The sequence below is a fragment of the Brachyhypopomus gauderio genome, chromosome 3 (genome assembly GCF_052324685.1).
Source record: "Brachyhypopomus gauderio isolate BG-103 chromosome 3, BGAUD_0.2, whole genome shotgun sequence".
In the NCBI taxonomy this organism is placed as follows: Eukaryota; Metazoa; Chordata; class Actinopteri; order Gymnotiformes; family Hypopomidae; genus Brachyhypopomus; species Brachyhypopomus gauderio.
This window is the reverse complement of record NC_135213.1, coordinates 39889578-39907500: the sequence shown is the minus strand read 5'-3', so window position 1 is coordinate 39907500 and position 17923 is coordinate 39889578. Positions and strand designations below refer to the sequence as shown.

Genomic DNA, 17923 nt, shown 5'->3' with positions numbered 1-17923 from the left:
GGGGAGGTAAGTCTATATATGTCCAGTTTGAGGGAAAGTGGCTGGTGGCAAGAGCTACGTTAGTTTTGTTACCATTAAAGATAAGTACATTATTCATTAAGTATTATAAAGGTTAGTACCTGTACATTAATGCTATGGATGGATTTTCTGTTTATGTAATCGCCTTTATGTTCTAATGGTGCTGGAATAGGTAGCATATGTAGGTTCCATCAATGCAGCCAACCACTCTAGGAAATCCTTAAAATGTAAATGGAATTAAGTTTGTTATATACTGCTTCTCCTTTGCTTAATTTCTTTATTGTCCGTGTGAATTAAAGACAAACCAACGATGCTGTGGAATTCCTCTTTGATGTCCATAACTGGCTTATGCCCAGGAAACACCACAAAACTGGGCACTAGTCAATTTAATGCCAGACATAGTTTTCGGACAGACCGACATACAGTAGCTTTGCTGACAGATCCCGCATCTTCTACACTATAAAAAAAATTCCACTAGCAAAAAACGAAGAGCGACGTAAAACAATCTGGAGAGAATTTAGGGCTGATCCGCGATGTGTAATATTTGAAATGTGACGCTTAATAATTTTATTGACGTAAGTATTGGATTGTGCTGAAAAACGATAACGTTCATTAAAAAAATAATCCGAAAATGACAGGCCTATGTCTATTCGGGGTTTTATAAGGCGTTCCCGACGAAGAACTCAGCGAATAAACTGAGTTTCAATATCCACATGATCTTCGAGGAAAGGACACGTCATGATGACGTGTTTGTAACTCTGGGTCAGGTCCAAGTTAACCTGCCAGCGAGCAGGTTAGCTTCAGAGCATAAGTTGCTACAGTAACTGACTCCGGTTCTCTTTAAGCTCGGTTTCTGGAACGGAAAACCTCGAGTTTCCGTGAACTCTGAGTTAACTTACCCGGGTTTTCTCGCTTAACCCGCTTTGTGGAACACCCCCCAGAACCTTCCACGACCAGACTTGTTATGCCAACTTATCAGAGTTGATTACAGAGGTCATGACAATTACGTGTCTATCAGGATGTCTATCTCACTGCACAACACTGGCAGAAAATCAAATCGTTACCTTCAGTTGATGCGTTTTGTAAAATCCCTTCATAATGTTCCAAAGGACAAAGGTGAAAATGCATGATGCCCTCGAGAGGCAGTGACTAAGCAAAGTAAAACTTGCTGTGTTATCTCTCTGCTCAAACCTGTTTAATAAAAATGGCACACTAAAACAAGAAAAGCAGGTAAAATAAAATAAAAAAACATCATATTTCTGAGCATTTCTGGTCTTACGTGGTTCTGGTGTGTGCAGCATTGCTTGTGCGTTTATTTGCCTGTTTTAGTAGAGTGTCCTGAAGCAGAGTGTCCTGAAGCAGAGTGACCTGAAGCAGAGTGTCCTGAAGCAGAGTGTCCTGAAGTAGAGTGTCCTGAAGCAGAGTGACCTGAAGCAGAGTGACCTGAAGTAGAGTGACCTGAAGTAGAGTGTCCTGAAGCAGAGTGTCCTGAAGTAGAGTGTCCTGAAGCAGAGTGACCTGAAGTAGAGTGTCCTGAAGCAGAGTGTTCTGAAGCAGAGTGTCCTGAAGCAGAGTGTCCTGAAGTAGAGTGTTCTGAAGCAGAGTGTCCTGAAGTAGAGTGTTCTGAAGCAGAGTGTCCTGAAGCAGAGTGTCCTGAAGTAGAGTGTCCTGAAGTAGAGTGTCCTGAAGCAGAGTGTCCTGAAGTAGAGTGTCCTGAAGCAGAGTGTCCTGAAGCAGAGTGACCTGAAGCAGTGGCGGATGCAGCCGGCACTTTTTGGACGGGCCAAAGTGTAATTGGGGTGGGCAAGCACGAACGAAAGTTGTTGACGGGGGTGGGCGGGGTGTATGGTCATTAAATGACTCGTGCACTAGGCGCCATCCTGCAGCAATTATAGTTTATTTTCATTAATTTGTATTCTGAGCTTATGATTAGGTAGGCCCAGCTGCCAATCAGGGTCAAAAGCACTACAAAACATTGTCAAAAGCACTACAAAAATAACGTTTGCTTGCTACCTTGGTAGTTATTGCTCAGAAATCAGTTATGCTGCTCTCTTTTATGAGAGAATTTAGATGTTGAATCAATCAGAGCGAGGGCCTATCCAGCATGGGTCACCGTTTAAGTGTTTAAGTGTATGTAATGAAACTGAAATCAGCCACATTCAAAGAACCGTGAAGAATATCCGTAGCCTCATATTAAGTACTCGGTCAGTATCTTTGTACGAGTTCAGGCGTCTAACCGCCTCTGCAGGGTCCCGCCAGCAGGTGGCGCTGCAGGACTACGCTGTTCTGGACTTGGGGTCTTGTATTACAGATCAAATGTTAATATATCACTGTCCTGTTATTGCAGGCACTAATAAATTAGGCATTTCGTTACCTATACCAGCATTAGGATTGGACAAGGCGGCTCTGCCAATTAAAGACTAACCACCTCATTAAGAATAAGAAAAATACAGTGTTTTGTTTGATAGATTATTTAAAATGCGTTATGACTGGCGAACATCAACATGTTGTCCTAGCACACATTTCGCCTTACAAACCGTACAAAGATTTTCAAGACACTGCAAGCCTGCCAGGATTTTTAAAAACAACCCGAGAAATAAAAGCACACTTGGTGAAGCGAGGTAGACCCGAACCAACACGTGATTGTGCCTCCGTGAAATAGTTGAACAAGTTTCATTACTGTATTGAACTTGTAGCCCACAGTGCTGCATGAATAACGTGTTGGGTGTCTCCCTGATCCTGAGACGGTGGTTCGGCTACCTGCGCACTGGTGCGTCTGCAGCGCCGCTTGTGCACGGCCCATGTTGGGCGGAGTCGGGCGGGGGGGTTCGGGGGGGTTCGGCTGATCTGCAGTGCTGCACACGCGCATTTCTCCCTGTGGCTGGACTACTGAGCGCGCGGTGCTGCACTCAGCGGACGGGAACACACACCAGCGGACGGGAACACACACCAGCGGACGGTGTTCTTCATCAGACCACGGTGTGAACGCTCGTGTGTCTGTGTGTGTGGTTTATTTTAAACGTCTAGTGTTGGACTAAAGGATTTGGAGCACCGCTCGAGCCCTCGGAGAGACGCGCGCGCTGAACTGGTCGGACCGAACCGGTCGGGCTGAACTGGTCGGACTGGCGAGCGCGCGGCGGGTGTCGCAATGGGGTTTGTGCGCAGCTCGTGGGGGGAATGTTAATGTGAGCCGCCCTGCACACACCGGGGAGACACCGGAACCATCCGGAACATCACGGGATTAGGAGACTCCGTGTTTTTAGGGGTACCACCTGATATGATGGCATGACGGATGTGTGTGATGCTGTTGTGATCTCCTCACACCTCCTCACGCACTACTGAAGGACTACTGAATCTCCTCCACTACTTCCACACAACACCACCTCAGAATGGGGAACAGCTTCTCAAACATCTCCGCGTTCCAGTCCCTCCATATAGTCATGCTTGGTCTGGACTCCGCCGGGAAAACCACCGTTCTCTACAGACTTAAATTCAACGAGTTCGTCAACACCGTACCCACCATCGGCTTCAACACCGAGAAGATCAAACTGAGCAACGGAACCGCCAAAGGCATCAGCTGCCACTTCTGGGACGTGGGGGGGCAGGAGAAGCTCCGGCCGCTGTGGAAGTCCTACAGCAGATGCACGGACGGCATCATCTACGTGGTGGACTCCGTGGATGTAGATCGGCTTGAGGAGGCCAAGACGGAATTACACAAGGTGACCAAATTCGCGGAGAACCAGGGGACACCTCTGCTGGTCATAGCGAACAAACAAGACCTGCCCAAATCTCTCCCCGTGGCAGACATAGAGAAGCAGCTGGCACTGAACGAGTTAACACCAGCCACCACCTACCACATCCAACCTGCCTGCGCCATCATCGGAGAAGGGCTTCACGAAGGCATGGACAAACTGTACGAGATGATTGTGAAACGACGAAAAACCCTAAAGCAAAAGAAGAAACGATAACAAAGGATCACGCGTTCTCCACCTGGTGATGCCTTTCTGTGCGCTTGTAAACCTTCGACCTTGTGCAGTCTGGCACTGTGGACGTGTGGGAGCTTCTGTGGTTCACGTTGAAACGACTGGTGCCATGTGGCGTGTGAGAATGATGCGCTATTGCGCTTTAACCGCAGGGAGAGAGACCTGCACACGGGAAGGGCTGGTCCCCTTTACTGCTGCTGAGATGTTACATTAATATAGCCTCGTGGACAAACTGAAGGATTTCTCTACTTTTAGCACTGTGAAGGATCACAACGCTGCAGGTTTGGTTCGTGGGATGCTTGATTTCTCAAATCATACTGTGCAAAAAAATAATAAAAATGAAATAGTGACTAAATAACTTCGCCCGAAGCCTTCATGAATAAGCCCAGTTCAGATGAGCTGTAGCTATGTGCAAGGCTCGGTACATGGTACAGAATGGTGTCAGGAAGACAATATCTCACTCGGTAATAACGAGCAAGCGTCTAGTCCCAGTCTAGTGCCACTTCGCACTTTTCTCTCCACAACAGTAGAATTCAACACTGTATTGCAAAAAAAGGAAACGAGATTATTGTACTACACATTGAGATTAATCTGGAAGTATTTTTCAATTAAAATGTGTATAGAAAATGTATGTGCGTTGTATCTGCGTTTTTATCTGAATAATTTGGGCAAAAAGTCTGGTGACAAAAAAATAATAATTTAGTCAGAGAAATGCAGGGTGTGTGTGTGTGTGTGTGTGTGTGTGTGTGTGTGTGTGTGTGTGTGTGTGTGTGTGTGTGTGTGTGCATGCATCTATGTCATGGAACAGTGATCTGTGGGCGTACTGTTATAATCTACTGGGTTACAGTTGAAATTAATTAAAAGCTGAAACCAACATGTACATGTAGATATCATGTATGTGTCTGTATGTCAACTGTTTTTCATAATGAAACTTAAAAGTAAGTCAAAGTTTTTTCAAGCAAGACTTGCCTAAATCCTTACTAAATCTAAGGTAGCCATTATGCAACTTTAACACAAAGTTTTTCCATGGAGTTTACCAGCTGGCAATCTGAAAAGTCTATCTAGCTATGTGATGAAAATGAAAAACATCTAAAACCTCAAATATTTCAAAATTCATAATTAGATATCACTAGTAGGCCTATAATGTTAAAATAAATCATTGTGGGATTAATTTACTGATAAAGGCAGAAATAAATAGGTGGGTGGCAAACTCAAGCTACCGAAGATTTGAGATGTGTCAAAGATGTGCGTTTAATGACAAAAGGCCACTGTGCACAGCTCATTCTGTTATTGAGACAGATTTGGAGGGGGTGAGTGGTAGACAAAAAGTTCTTGCTACTCTCAGACTTAGCCACCAAAGGAGTCCGCCCTCTCTCCTCAATCACACACCCTTCCTCCAAAGCCCCTCCTTGCAAAGACATGGAGGCTTAGCTCTTAGCTGTTAGCTCTTAGCCTACCTTCTATATAGCTGCATTCACATGCAAAATAATTAACAGGCAGGAAGTACCACCCCCCTATAGAGAGGTTTCCTGTTTGGTTAATGCTGCCAGACCGTGTTGAGTCATTTTCATTACTGATTACACAGCCCAGGGCAGTCACTGAGACCCCTTTTCTCTTTAAAGTAATTATTTTTTAGATAGCTATCGGGATGTAAAGTGCAATTATAAAAATAGTTTACATTTTAATAGCGTCACATTGCCAAAATGATTTTACAGCCCTGTGACAAGTAACGTGAAGTAATAAGCAAGCAGTCTTGAGCTCAGGTGAACCTCTTTAGCTCAGGTGAACCTCTGAGGCATGAACTGATTCTTTCTGCATTTAACAAAATAATTGAAAGTTGTATTTCAATGATGACAAAAAACATTGCTAATGTTGCTAAGGGAGCTGATCCACCTCAACCTCAGTTATGTACAGAAGATTCATACAGCATTGCTAGCCAATCACAGTCTTGCTGTGTTCCACCTCACAACGTACCTGAGCCAGGTATCCCATTCCACTGTTGAGGACCTGCAGGGGAGATGCACTGGGAGATTAAATTCTACCATAAAGCTAACAATGTGGTTACAATTCTCATTGGAGCCATCATCAAATTAAATGTGTGCAGCACAGTTTTGTTGCCCTTGGTAACTCCTCCTGTTTAAAATGACACTGTTACCTTATACAGAGGCTCCGCCTTCCCTGGCATTTCATTGGCTGTATACCTTGTATCATTTACCTTAATGATTGATTATCCCGTCAGGATCTGTGGCTCTACTCTTTAAGATGCATTTCAACCCTTTTACTCTTCCTAGTTTCATCATCGGGATGTTATGTGTGAGTGTGTTGGGGGGGGGAGTATACTGACTGTACAATGAACCTGCATGATCACACCTGACCACAGGTGTTGCACTACTTACGCTCTGCATTTGACAGCACACAAATCTTAAAATCTCAAACCTGAATCAGTTTGTAGCTGTTTGCTCAACTTGATACCACTCTGTCAAGCTAATTTTTTAATTAACAAGGTAGTGTTAAGTGGCAGAGAAATTACTTTCTGCTGTCATGAACTGTGGCAAAGCATCTGTTAATGAGTGTATTATGCTTAACGAGCACAGGATAATTGGAGAGAGGCGGCTGCTGTCTTAATTTGATCTTGAAGATGATGCAAACGAGGGACAGATGAAGAAGCAGTTGTTCAGACTCTCAGCATTACATTTTCATGAAGATCGATTGCTGAACTTGGCTGTCTCGAAGCCAATTGAAAGTGGCTGTGTGCCTCTGGGAGATGACTCATGTGGGAGGGGGTCTCCTCTAAACAACACACTCACTTGCTCTATGACTCAAATACTTCTCATATGATAGTTAGTTTTCTCCAAATGCATTTTTCCCCATTCAAAGGTAACTTTCACCTGAATCTACACAGAATAAAACAAATGTCTTTACCCAAAGACTGTGGAAGGAGACGAACTGTCTTGCTTTCTAATGAAAATAGGTGAAAAAATGTGTTAAAATAATAGATGTTCATCCTATCATATTACCTACCTGCACTTACCATTCATATCATGTTTTGTTTTCCTTAATATCAATTCACACGTCTTCCAATTGCTGTTTTGACTCAAAGATCTGCTCATGAGGTTAAATGGAGTGGTTTGGATATTTTTAGACCACTATGGTAAGTCTTTTATAACCTTTTTACAAATGTCAGCAAGATTCCGGTTTTCAGTGGTCATTTCTCTCATGAGAAATTTGTCCTGTGCCTGAACACTGCAACTGTGGCAGACAAATATTCATGCTTTTATTAGGGTTCACACACACATAGTGTGGGAACCCTATTGTAATTAGGGTTCACACACATAGTGTGGGAACCCTATTGTAATTGCTCGAGTTTTTCTTCTTATTATTATTATTTTTCAGGCTGTAAAACGCATACTGCAGCCTAGACCGTAAGGCCCAGAAACACCAAACTTGGCAGACAGGTGCACCAGAGGTGCAATGAGGGAAACCCAGACAATGACCCACATTGGCCTGATGGTGGCGCTATAGCGCAGCATTTTGCGTTTTGGTCCATATCTCCTACACCGTAGGTCATAAAAACGAAATTCCACTTCTGATGGATTCCTTGGCTCAAACCAAACAAAAAAGCCTCTAGGACCCTTTAGCTCCGCCCACTTAGATTTCGAGTTAATTTGCATAATGTGCAAAATCGCACACATCTTTGAGCGCGAACTAGTCCCTGGATTTTTCACATACATGCACATATGTGGTATCAAAACGTTCAGAAGAGTCTGAACTTTAAAATGTATCCAACAAAAATGCTAATTTCTTCACTACCTAGTCAGTATAAGCCAATCAAATGAGGGGGCGTAAATTCAATAGTAAATTTTGCGCATATGGAGCTCTAACTTAAGAAAACTTGCATGTAATGAGATGGCACTTCACAGACAGCTTCCGTGTGAGGGTCTGGGGCAGCTCGCAGAGGTTGCCATACCTCACCTGCTAGGGGGCGCTATAACATGCAAAAATTTGCCCCATGCACTCAGATTGGCCGATCCACATGAAACTTGGCAGACATCATCTATGGGCCTCTGGGAACCAGGTCCTAAAGCAGACATGCCATACTTCCAAAATGGCTGACGTAATCGGCCAATCAGTGATCGGCACGCGTTTGACAGGCTTACCATTGGTCGATCTGCATGAAACCTCTTGGGTGTGGACAAGTGCACGCCCCCTATGACATAATCCAGCCGGGTGTCGATTGGCCACTGGGGGGCGCTATTGCAAAAAAAGCAAGTGTATCCCCTACATAATTCCACTTGGGAACATGCAATTGGACTCTTTTGATTCCTTGCAGTAGTGCGAACAACTTTCCCATTACATGTCCTATTAAAAAATGCACAATTTATTTACAGTTAATAATAGTTTGAAATCATCACTTTTTATACTCCTCCTAGGATTTTCATACTATCATGTCAAGCAAAGTCTTATAATACTCTACAGAGTGTGAAATCAAAAAACAATCCAAAGATTTTGGATTTGAGGACACTTATACCTGCTAAATATTTTTTTAATGGACAGCATCGATACATATAATATTCATATTCTTAAAGCTCTTTCATATTTTACCCAATTCTGACCAAAATGCACAAGCCCATTCAGAATCCCATCCTGAACAAATTTGTCAAGTTTCATCTAAATCGGTTATCGTATGGCTCTACAGTGCAGTATTATATACAATGCATAAAAATGCATGTAAAGTCCCTCTGTCACCTTCTCCTTCTCACACGCACGCAAGCTGAAACTCACACTCTCAGTCTCTCTCACACTCTCACCCACATTCCCCCTCCCATCTCTGTGCCCTAAGTAAACATTGCTCTGGCTACCTAGATCTCTCTGTGTCTATTAACCAGGCACACACACATACAGGCGCAAGCAGGCCTTCCTATAGCATTCACAATGACACTTCCCTAGCCATACCCACCCATATCTCAGTGACTAACACATGCTCATACAAACTGATATTTGGCTTCTTTTTTGTCTCTCTCTCACACAAACACACAGACACACACACCTTTTATACCTATATGTATGTATAGTTTCTATGTATACTTATGTATGTATGTATTAGTATATGTTGTCATAGTTTGAGTACATACACTACCACACACACACACACACACTTCTACCTAAATGTATGTATAGTTTGTATGCATATCTGTCCAGTCATAACAGTCATGTCAGTCCAGTCATGTCAGTCATTTCAGTCCAGTCATATCAGTCATGTCAGTCCAGTCATGTCAGACATGTCATGTCAGTCATATCAGTCATGTCATTACAGTCATGCCAGTCATGTCACTCATTCCAGTTATGTCAGTCATATCAGTCATATTACTTTTGTTCATCATGCCAGTGATGTCATTTCAGTCATGCCAGTCATATCAGTTATGTCAGTCATGCCAGTCATGTCAGTCATGTAATGCCAGGCTTTGCAGACTACATTCATACTTTGAATACACGGGCAGTCATGTTAGGCGTGCAAGGAGTGAATTAACAAAGCATAGTCTCTGGCACCCTCAATCTCTCTCTGTCTGTAATATACAGGCCCAATCATGTATAGACACATGCAGGCCTTCCTATATTGTTCACATAGATGCAGCCCTAGCCAGATGTGCTATTTCTGTGTCTCCCTTTCTGACACACGCAGATGTCATCACACACTATCTGTAGAGCACACACTGGCCAAACCCAAACAGCTTCTTTTCACTTTTAGGTCTAAAGGACCTTTTGGGCTTCCTTTTGCCTATTGAGGCCAAAATATGCCTATTTGTGTGTGAACCCGCCAATCGCCGCTTGCGGCTATATTTGTTTTTCTTATTTTTCTTATTCTTTTGCCCATTTTTTGACATAAAATGCATCGTGCAGCCTAGACCGTAATGCCTAGAAAACCCAATCTTGGCAAAAAGGTTCAGTTACCTCCAAGGACCAGATTCCCATACAGGGACCCCAAATTGGCCTGATGGTGGCGCTATAGCAGACCATATTGACTTTTTGTCCATATCTCCTACACCGTAGGTCCTAGAACCAAAATTCCAGTTCCTATGCATTCCTTGACTAAATTCAATAGGACAATTAATATACAACCATTAAGCTCCGCCCACTTAGATTTCGAGTTAATTTGCATAATGTGCAAAATCACACACATCTTTGAGCGCGAACTAGTCCCTGAATTTTTCACATACGTGCACATATGTGGTATCAAAACGTTCAGAAGAGTCTGAACTTTAAAATGTATCCAACAAAAATGCTAATTTCTTCACTACCTAGTCAGTATAAGCCAATCAAATGAGGGGGTGTAAATTCAATAGTAAATTTTGCACATATGGAACTCTAACTTAAGAAAACTTGCATGTAATGAGATGGCACTTCACAGACAGCTTCCGTGTGAGGGTCTGGGGCAGCTCGCAGTGGTTGCCATACCTCACCTGCTAGGGGGCGCTATAACATGCAAAAATTTGCCCCATGCACTCAGATTGGCCGATCCACATGAAACTTGACAGACATCATCTATGGGCCTCTGGAAACCAGGTCCTAAAGCAGACATGCCATACTTCCAAAATGGCTGACGTAATCGGCCAATCAGTGATCGGCACGCGTTTGACAGGCTTACCATTGGTCGATCTGCACGAAACCTCTTGGGTGTGGACAAGTGCACGCCCCCTATGACATAATCCAGCCGGGTGTCGATTGGCCACTGGGGGGCGCTATTGCAAAAAAAGCAAGTGTATCCCCTACATAATTCCACTTGGGAACATGCAATTGGACTCTTTTGATTCCTTGCAGTAGTGCGAACAACTTTCCCATTACATGTCCTATTAAAAAATGCACAGTTTATTTACAGTTAATAATAGTTTGAAATCATCATTTTTCATACTCCTCCTAGGATTTTCATACTATCATGTCAAGCAAAGTCTTATAATACTCTACAGAGTGTGAAATCAAAAAACAATCCAAAGATTTTGAATTTGAGGACACTTATACCTGCTAAATATTTTTTTAATGGACAGCATCGATACATATAATATTCATATTCTTAAAGCTCTTTCATATTTTACCCAATTCTGACCAAAATGCACAAGCCCATTCAGAATCCCATCCTGAACAAATTTGTCAAGTTTCATCTAAATCGGTTATCGTATGGCTCTACAGTGCAGTATTATATACAATGCATAAGAATGCATGTAAAGTCCCTCTGTCACCTTCTCCTTCTCACACGCACGCAAGCTGAAACTCACACTCTCAGTCTCTCTCACACTCTCACTCACATTCCCCCTCCCATCTCTGTGCCCTAAGTAAACATTTCTCTGGCTACCTAGATCTCTCTGTGTCTATTAACCAGGCACACACACATACAGGCACAAGCAGGCCTTCCTATAGCATTCACAATGACACTTCCCTAGCCATACCCACCCATATCTCAGTGACTAACACATGCTCATACAAACTGATATTTGGCTTCTTTTTTGTCTCTCTCTCTCACACAAACACACAGACACACACACCTTTATACCTATATGTATGTATAGTTTCTATGTATACTTATGTATGTATGTATTAGTATATGTTGTCATAGTTTCAGTACATACACTACCACACACACACACACACACACACACACACACACACACACACACTTCTACCTAAATGTATGTATAGTTTGTATGCATATCTGTCCAGTCATAACAGTCATGTCAGTCCAGTCATGTCAGTCATTTCAGTCCAGTCATATCAGTCATGTCAGTCCAGTCATGTCAGACATAAGTCATGTCAGTCATATCAGTCATGTCATTACAGTCATGCCAGTCATGTCACTCATTCCAGTTATGTCAGTCATATCAGTCATATTACTTTTGTTCATCATGCCAGTGATGTCATTTCAGTCATATCAGTTATGTCAGTCATGCCAGTCATGTCAGTCATGTAATGCCAGGCTTTGCAGACTACATTCATACTTTGAATACACGGGCAGTCATGTTAGGCGTGCAAGGTGTGCAAGGAGTGAATTAACAAAGCATAGTCTCTGGCACCCTCAATCTCTCTCTGTCTGTAATATACAGGCCCAATCATGTATAGACACAATATAGGCCTTCCTATATTGTTCACATAGATGCAGCCCTAGCCAGATGTGCTATTTCTGTGTCTCCCTTTCTGACACACGCAGATGTCATCACACACTATCTGTAGAGCACACACTGGCCAAACCCAAACAGCTTCTTTTCACTTTTAGGTCTAAAGGACCTTTTGGGCTTCCTTTTGCCTATTGAGGCCAAAATATGCCTATTTGTGTGTGAACCCGCCAATCGCCGCTTGCGGCTATATTTTTTTGTTTGAAGTTATATATTGCATTATAAACTACATTAGAAACTTAAATTACATTCTAAAATTAGCACTGCACATGCAGTGCCTTTTAGGGCCATCACATTTTGATTGTAAAATTATATATTGTGTACTAAAATGGTTAAGAGACACATGCATTTTACAATCCGACTGAAATTTCATAAAATACGGCCCTTTGTATCTTATATTTCTGTTATTTTGTCGGTTCCTTGTTGAGACAGAACTTTGTTTTTCCCAGCGTGTTTTCAGACATTCCCTTTGTCTCCCAGAATTAGCCTTGCGAAGGTCGTCCTGCCGACGAAAACACACGGGTCCGTTCTTCAGGGAGAACATCCAGCAACTAAACACCTATTATCTCCCAGCGCTTTGGTCCTATAAACTGCGATTGTTGCATCTCCAGAGGGACAAAGCGTAACATTGTCCTAGTGTTATCTGAACAAGGTCAGCGTGTGCTGCTGGGAGTCACGGCGAGTCTCTGCTGGAACTGGTGCTGTGTTAGTGAAGGAAGTGTGAAAAACACTCCCAGCATGCCAGTGTTCCCAGTGTCCTCCTCTCTCTCTTTGTGCTGTAATTACCAGTTTCAGATGGAGGCCTCAGCACTCAACAACACAGCCAATAAAGCTTAATGCCTGTTTATCCTTCCATGATAAAGGGCTTGAGCCGTGTGCCTTCTTGGCAAAGATTTTCCAAAATCCTGGAAGAGGCCACCAGTGGCATATATGAGTACACTTAAATACATCAGGCAAAGCATGTTAGGATCATATACGAAGATAAATAAAAGCATACATTAGGTAACTTAAAACATACTTACACTTTAAGACTATCAGGCAATACATAAAAGGTTTTATTATCCATTGCCCATGGATGTACCCTGAATTTGTTACATTTTAAGCTTTTCTGAGTTAGATCACAACCACAGGTTGTACATGGTATTGTGTGTGAAAATAGAACTTGTTATAACTTTGGTCTCCTGAGCTTTTAACACGACACATAAATAAAACAATGTATTGTTTTCAGACATACCAAAACATATATATACCACATAATTATGTGTCTCAATGTGATTTATCTACCGTTTGTCTGCCCGTCTCAGTGCCTAATGGTTAGGATATTTGGATATTCCATGTCAACACATAAAAAACAGAGATTACATGAAGCACCCAAACACCCCCTTGGCTAAACTCGCTATCTGTTTGTGTGTATTTATGGGAGGGGAGAGGGGAGGGAATCCAAACCTGTCAGTCAGATGGTAGCCTCTGGCCATGTGCTAGGTCAGCCAATTCAGATGCGTTGATTGTGTGTGTGTGTGTGTGAGAGAGAGAGAGAGAGAGAGAGAAACAGAGAGAAAGATAGAGGGAGTAGATAGGAGGAAGTGAGAGAGAGGGAGTTGGGCTTCACAAGGCTTTAGCGTGTGTGTTTACATTTCCCTCCAGAGGGGGGATGGGTGACTCAATCTGGAGTCAGGAGGATGGGGTAAGAATGTGTGTGTGTGTGTGTGTGTGTGTGTGTGTGTGTGTGTGTGTGTGTGTGTGTGTGTGTGTGTGTGTGAGAGAGAGAGAGAGAGAGAGAGAGAGAGAATCTTCTTTGAATCTTGAATCTTGAGAGAGAGAGAGAGAGAGAGAGAGAGAGAGAGTCCATGGGCAAAGACAATAAGGTTCTAAGGAGAAACAGTACAGAGAGAAGCTAAATCTACAGTAAACTGGTTTGGATCAGCCCCCTGAGTCTCTGTCTCACACCCTTTTCCCCACAGGAGAACGTTACCCCTCCCTCACTGGGTCTGGCCATCAGTATTCACCACCCGTCACAAGACCAGGCCAACCACTAATAGCTCTTTGAGAGAGCAAGAGATTAAAGGTTTGCTAGCTGCTAGACTCAAACCACGGGCATAGCCATGTATTTGCATTAGACATTTAGCTTGATCTAAGCAAAGGGTTTAGGATTCTCCAGATGGTGTGTTTAAGGAGAGGTATCTGTAATCATAATCATAACCAACCATAGGAGGTAGCCAAAAATACTCATAGCTATGGCTTTTTGAGAGAAAATGATTAAAGACGTTTCTTTATAAATGAGATTTCAAACGACCAGAACAGCTGGGATTTTGTCATGCAGCACTTTGCAATACCAAGTGTTCACAGTATGAATAATTCTAAATGTTTGACTAAATGTTTAACCACAACATATTGTATATTGCCTCAAGCTTTGGCAACTTAATGATATTTGCATTGGCATTAAAAGAAAGTGTTACCCCCAAATGCTAAAGTTAAACTAATAATAATAATAATAATTATTATTATTATTATTATAATTATTATTATTATTATTATTATTATTATTAATGAATGAAATTAAACATGGCCTAATAAATGCAATATGAAGAAATTGACCGTCAAACCTATTCACAATTCAGTCAAACAGCTGTGTATTAGATGCCTAGTGCTTGCTGGAAACTGTGTCTGGAAGCTGTATCTGAGCGGCACCACAGATGCCTGCTGGGATGAACATGCGTGCATGTGCTCTCGGAGACAGCCGGGAGCCTGAGTGAACACACGTCATCCATCGGGGTGCTGAGTGACGGCAGCTCTGTGGTTAGTTTGTCCCTGACCTCTGTCTGGCATCACAGCTCACAATCTGGTGCTGGGTCAGTGGGTCTGCAGTAAGGGCTAGTGTTCTTTCACCCTGCGGTCTCCTCTCATATTACAGTCTCCTCTCATATTACAGTCTCTTCTCACTTTAGTCTCTTCTCACTTTACAGTCTCCTCACGCTACAGTCTCCTCTCATATTAGTCTCCTCTCACTTTATAGCCTCTTCTCACTTTACAGTCTCCTCTCATAATAGTCTCCTCTCACTTTACAGTCTCTTTTCACTTTACAGTCTCTTCACACTTTACAGTCTCCTCTCACTTTACAATTTTCTCTCACTTAACAATCACCTCTCACTCTACAGTCTCTTCTCACTTTACAGTCTCCTCTCATTACAGTCTCCTCTCACTCTATGGTCTCTTCTCACTTTACAGTCTCCTCTCATATTACAGACTCCTCTCACTCTACAATCTCTTCTCACTTTACAGTCTCCTCACTCTACAGTCTCCTCTCATATTAGTCTACTCTCACTTTACAGTCTCCTCTCACTCTACAGTCTCTTCTCACTTTACAGTCTCCTCTCACTCTACAGACTCCTCTCACTACAGTCTCTTCTCACTCTACAGTCTTCTCACTTTACAGTCTTCTCTCACTCTACAGTCTCTTCTCACTTTACAGTCTCCTCTCACTTTACAATTTTCTCTCACTTAACAATCACCTCTCACTCTACAGTCTCTTCTCACTTTACAGTCTCCTCTCATTAGTCTCTTCTCACTCTTCAGTCTCTTCTCACTTTACAGACTCCTCTCACTCTACAGTCTCTTCTCACTTTACAGTCTCCTCACTCTACAGTCTCCTCTCATATTAGCCTCCTCTCACTTTACAGTCTCCTCTCACTCTACAGTCTCTTCTCACTTTACAGTCTCCTCTCACTCTACAATCTCTTCTCACTTTACAGTCTCTTCTCACTTTACAGTCTCCTCTCACTCTACAGTCTCCTCTCACTACAGTCTCCTCTCACTCTACAGTCTGTTCTCACTTTACAGTCTCCTCTCACTCCAGTCTCTTCTCACTTTACAGTCTCCTCTCATATTACAGTCTACTCTCACTTTACAGTCTCCTCTCACTCTACAGTCTCTTCTCACTTTAGTCTCCTCTCATTCTATAGTCTCTTATCACTTTGCAGTCTCCTCTCACTCTACAGTCTCTTCTCACTCTAGTCTCCTCTCACTTTACAGTCTCCTCTCACTCTACAGTCTCCTCTAACTCTACAATCTATTCTCACTTTACAGTCTCTTCTCACTTTACAGTCTCCTCTCACTCTACAGTCTCCTCTCACTACAGTCTCTTCTCACTCTACAGTCTCCTCTCACTCTAGAGTCTCCTCTCACTTTACAGTCTCTTCTCACGTTGGAGTCTCCTCTCACTCTACAGTCTCTTCTCACTCTAGTCTCCTCTCACTTTACAGTCTCCTCTCACTCTAGTCTCTTCTCACTTTACAGTCTCCTCTCACTCTACAATCTATTCTCACTTTACAGTCTCTTCTCACTTTACAGTCTCCTCTCACTCTACAGTCTCCTCTCACTACAGTCTCTTCTCACTCTACAGTCTCCTCTCACTCTAGAGTCTCCTCTCACTTTACAGTCTCTTCTCACGTTGGAGTCTCCTCTCACTCTACAGTCTCTTCTCACTCTAGTCTCCTCTCACTTTACAGTCTCCACTCACTCTACAGTCTCCTCTCACTCTACAGTCTCCACTCACTTTACAGTCTCCTCTCACTCTAGTCTCTTCTCACTTTACAGTCTCCTCTCACTCTACAGTCTCCTCTCACTCTACAGTCTCTTCTCACTCTAGTCTCCTCTCACTTTACAGTCTCCACTCACTCTACAGTCTCCTCTCACTCTACAGTCTCCACTCACTTTACAGTCTCCTCTCACTCTACAGTCTCTTCTCACTTTACAGTCTCCTCTCACTCTACAGTCTCCTCTCACTCTACAGTCTCTTCTCACTTTACAGTCTCCTCTCACTCTACTGTCTCCTCTCACTTTACAGTCTCCTCTCACTCTACAGTCTCTTCTTACTTTACAGTCTCCTCTCATATTACAGTCTCCTCTCACTCTACAGTCTCTTCTCACTTTACAGTCTCCTCTCACTCTAGTCTCCTCTCACTCTACAGTCTCCTCTCACTCTACAGTCTCTTCTCAGTTTACAGTCTCCTCTAATTTCCAGCCTTTATGGCAGCTGTGTTTGGCTCAGAGGAGTCAAACATGGCTGCTCCATGCTGCCATTTTAGCATCAGCATTATGTAACCTTAGTCAAGTTTTAGACACCTGACGTGGGTCCAGCTTCAAGCGAACGTGCCACCTCAGCAGTCAGCTGATGTCGTAAGGGCTGATATTTGCAGAAGGTGAGGTGGAAATCTTACATAAACTCTGTTAAGCAGATGAGTCCCGCTAATATTTTGAGAGTACACGTGCTTTTGTGAGGAAAGAGTGTTGTTGTGGCTCATTTCACCTCATATTCAAATGACAGAAGCACTGCTTCAGTGGTATTGTGTGTGTGTGTGTGTGTGTTTTGGTGTGCGTGCATAAGAGTGTATGAGTGTATACTAGCTCCTGCACTAAGTCCCATGTAAGCCCTTTTCAGTGGATCAGTGACACGTTTGATTAATGTGTTCTTGTTCCTGCTCCTGTAGTCCCAGAAACAGAAGCGGAAGCTTCTGGAATATTCCACCCAGCCGCTTTACATTAGCCTATCCATCTTCCAGCCTGCATGGCTCCTCCCCTCCCACACACAGATGCAGCATAATAAATCTGTGTGTTTGTTTGTGTGTGTGTGTGTGTGTGTGTGTGTGTGTGTGTGTGTGTGTGTGTGTGTGTGTGTGTGTGTGTGTGTGTGTAGGGGGTCTAAATCATATTTTTTCTTTCCCTTCCTCAGCCAATCACATAATATGAAAATGAATTATGTCTTCA

General features: G+C 43.0%; 1 protein-coding gene across 1 annotated transcript; it reads left to right on the top strand.

Moving 5' to 3' along the window:
• The first annotated feature begins 2877 nt into the window (after positions 1–2877).
• Positions 2878–4632, top strand: arl4cb (ADP-ribosylation factor-like 4Cb). The gene has a single exon (XM_076998339.1). The coding sequence runs from the start codon at positions 3408–3410 to the stop codon at positions 3984–3986; it is 579 nt and encodes a 192-aa protein (XP_076854454.1). The 5' UTR covers positions 2878–3407; the 3' UTR covers positions 3987–4632.
• The last annotated feature ends 13291 nt before the right edge of the window (positions 4633–17923 follow it).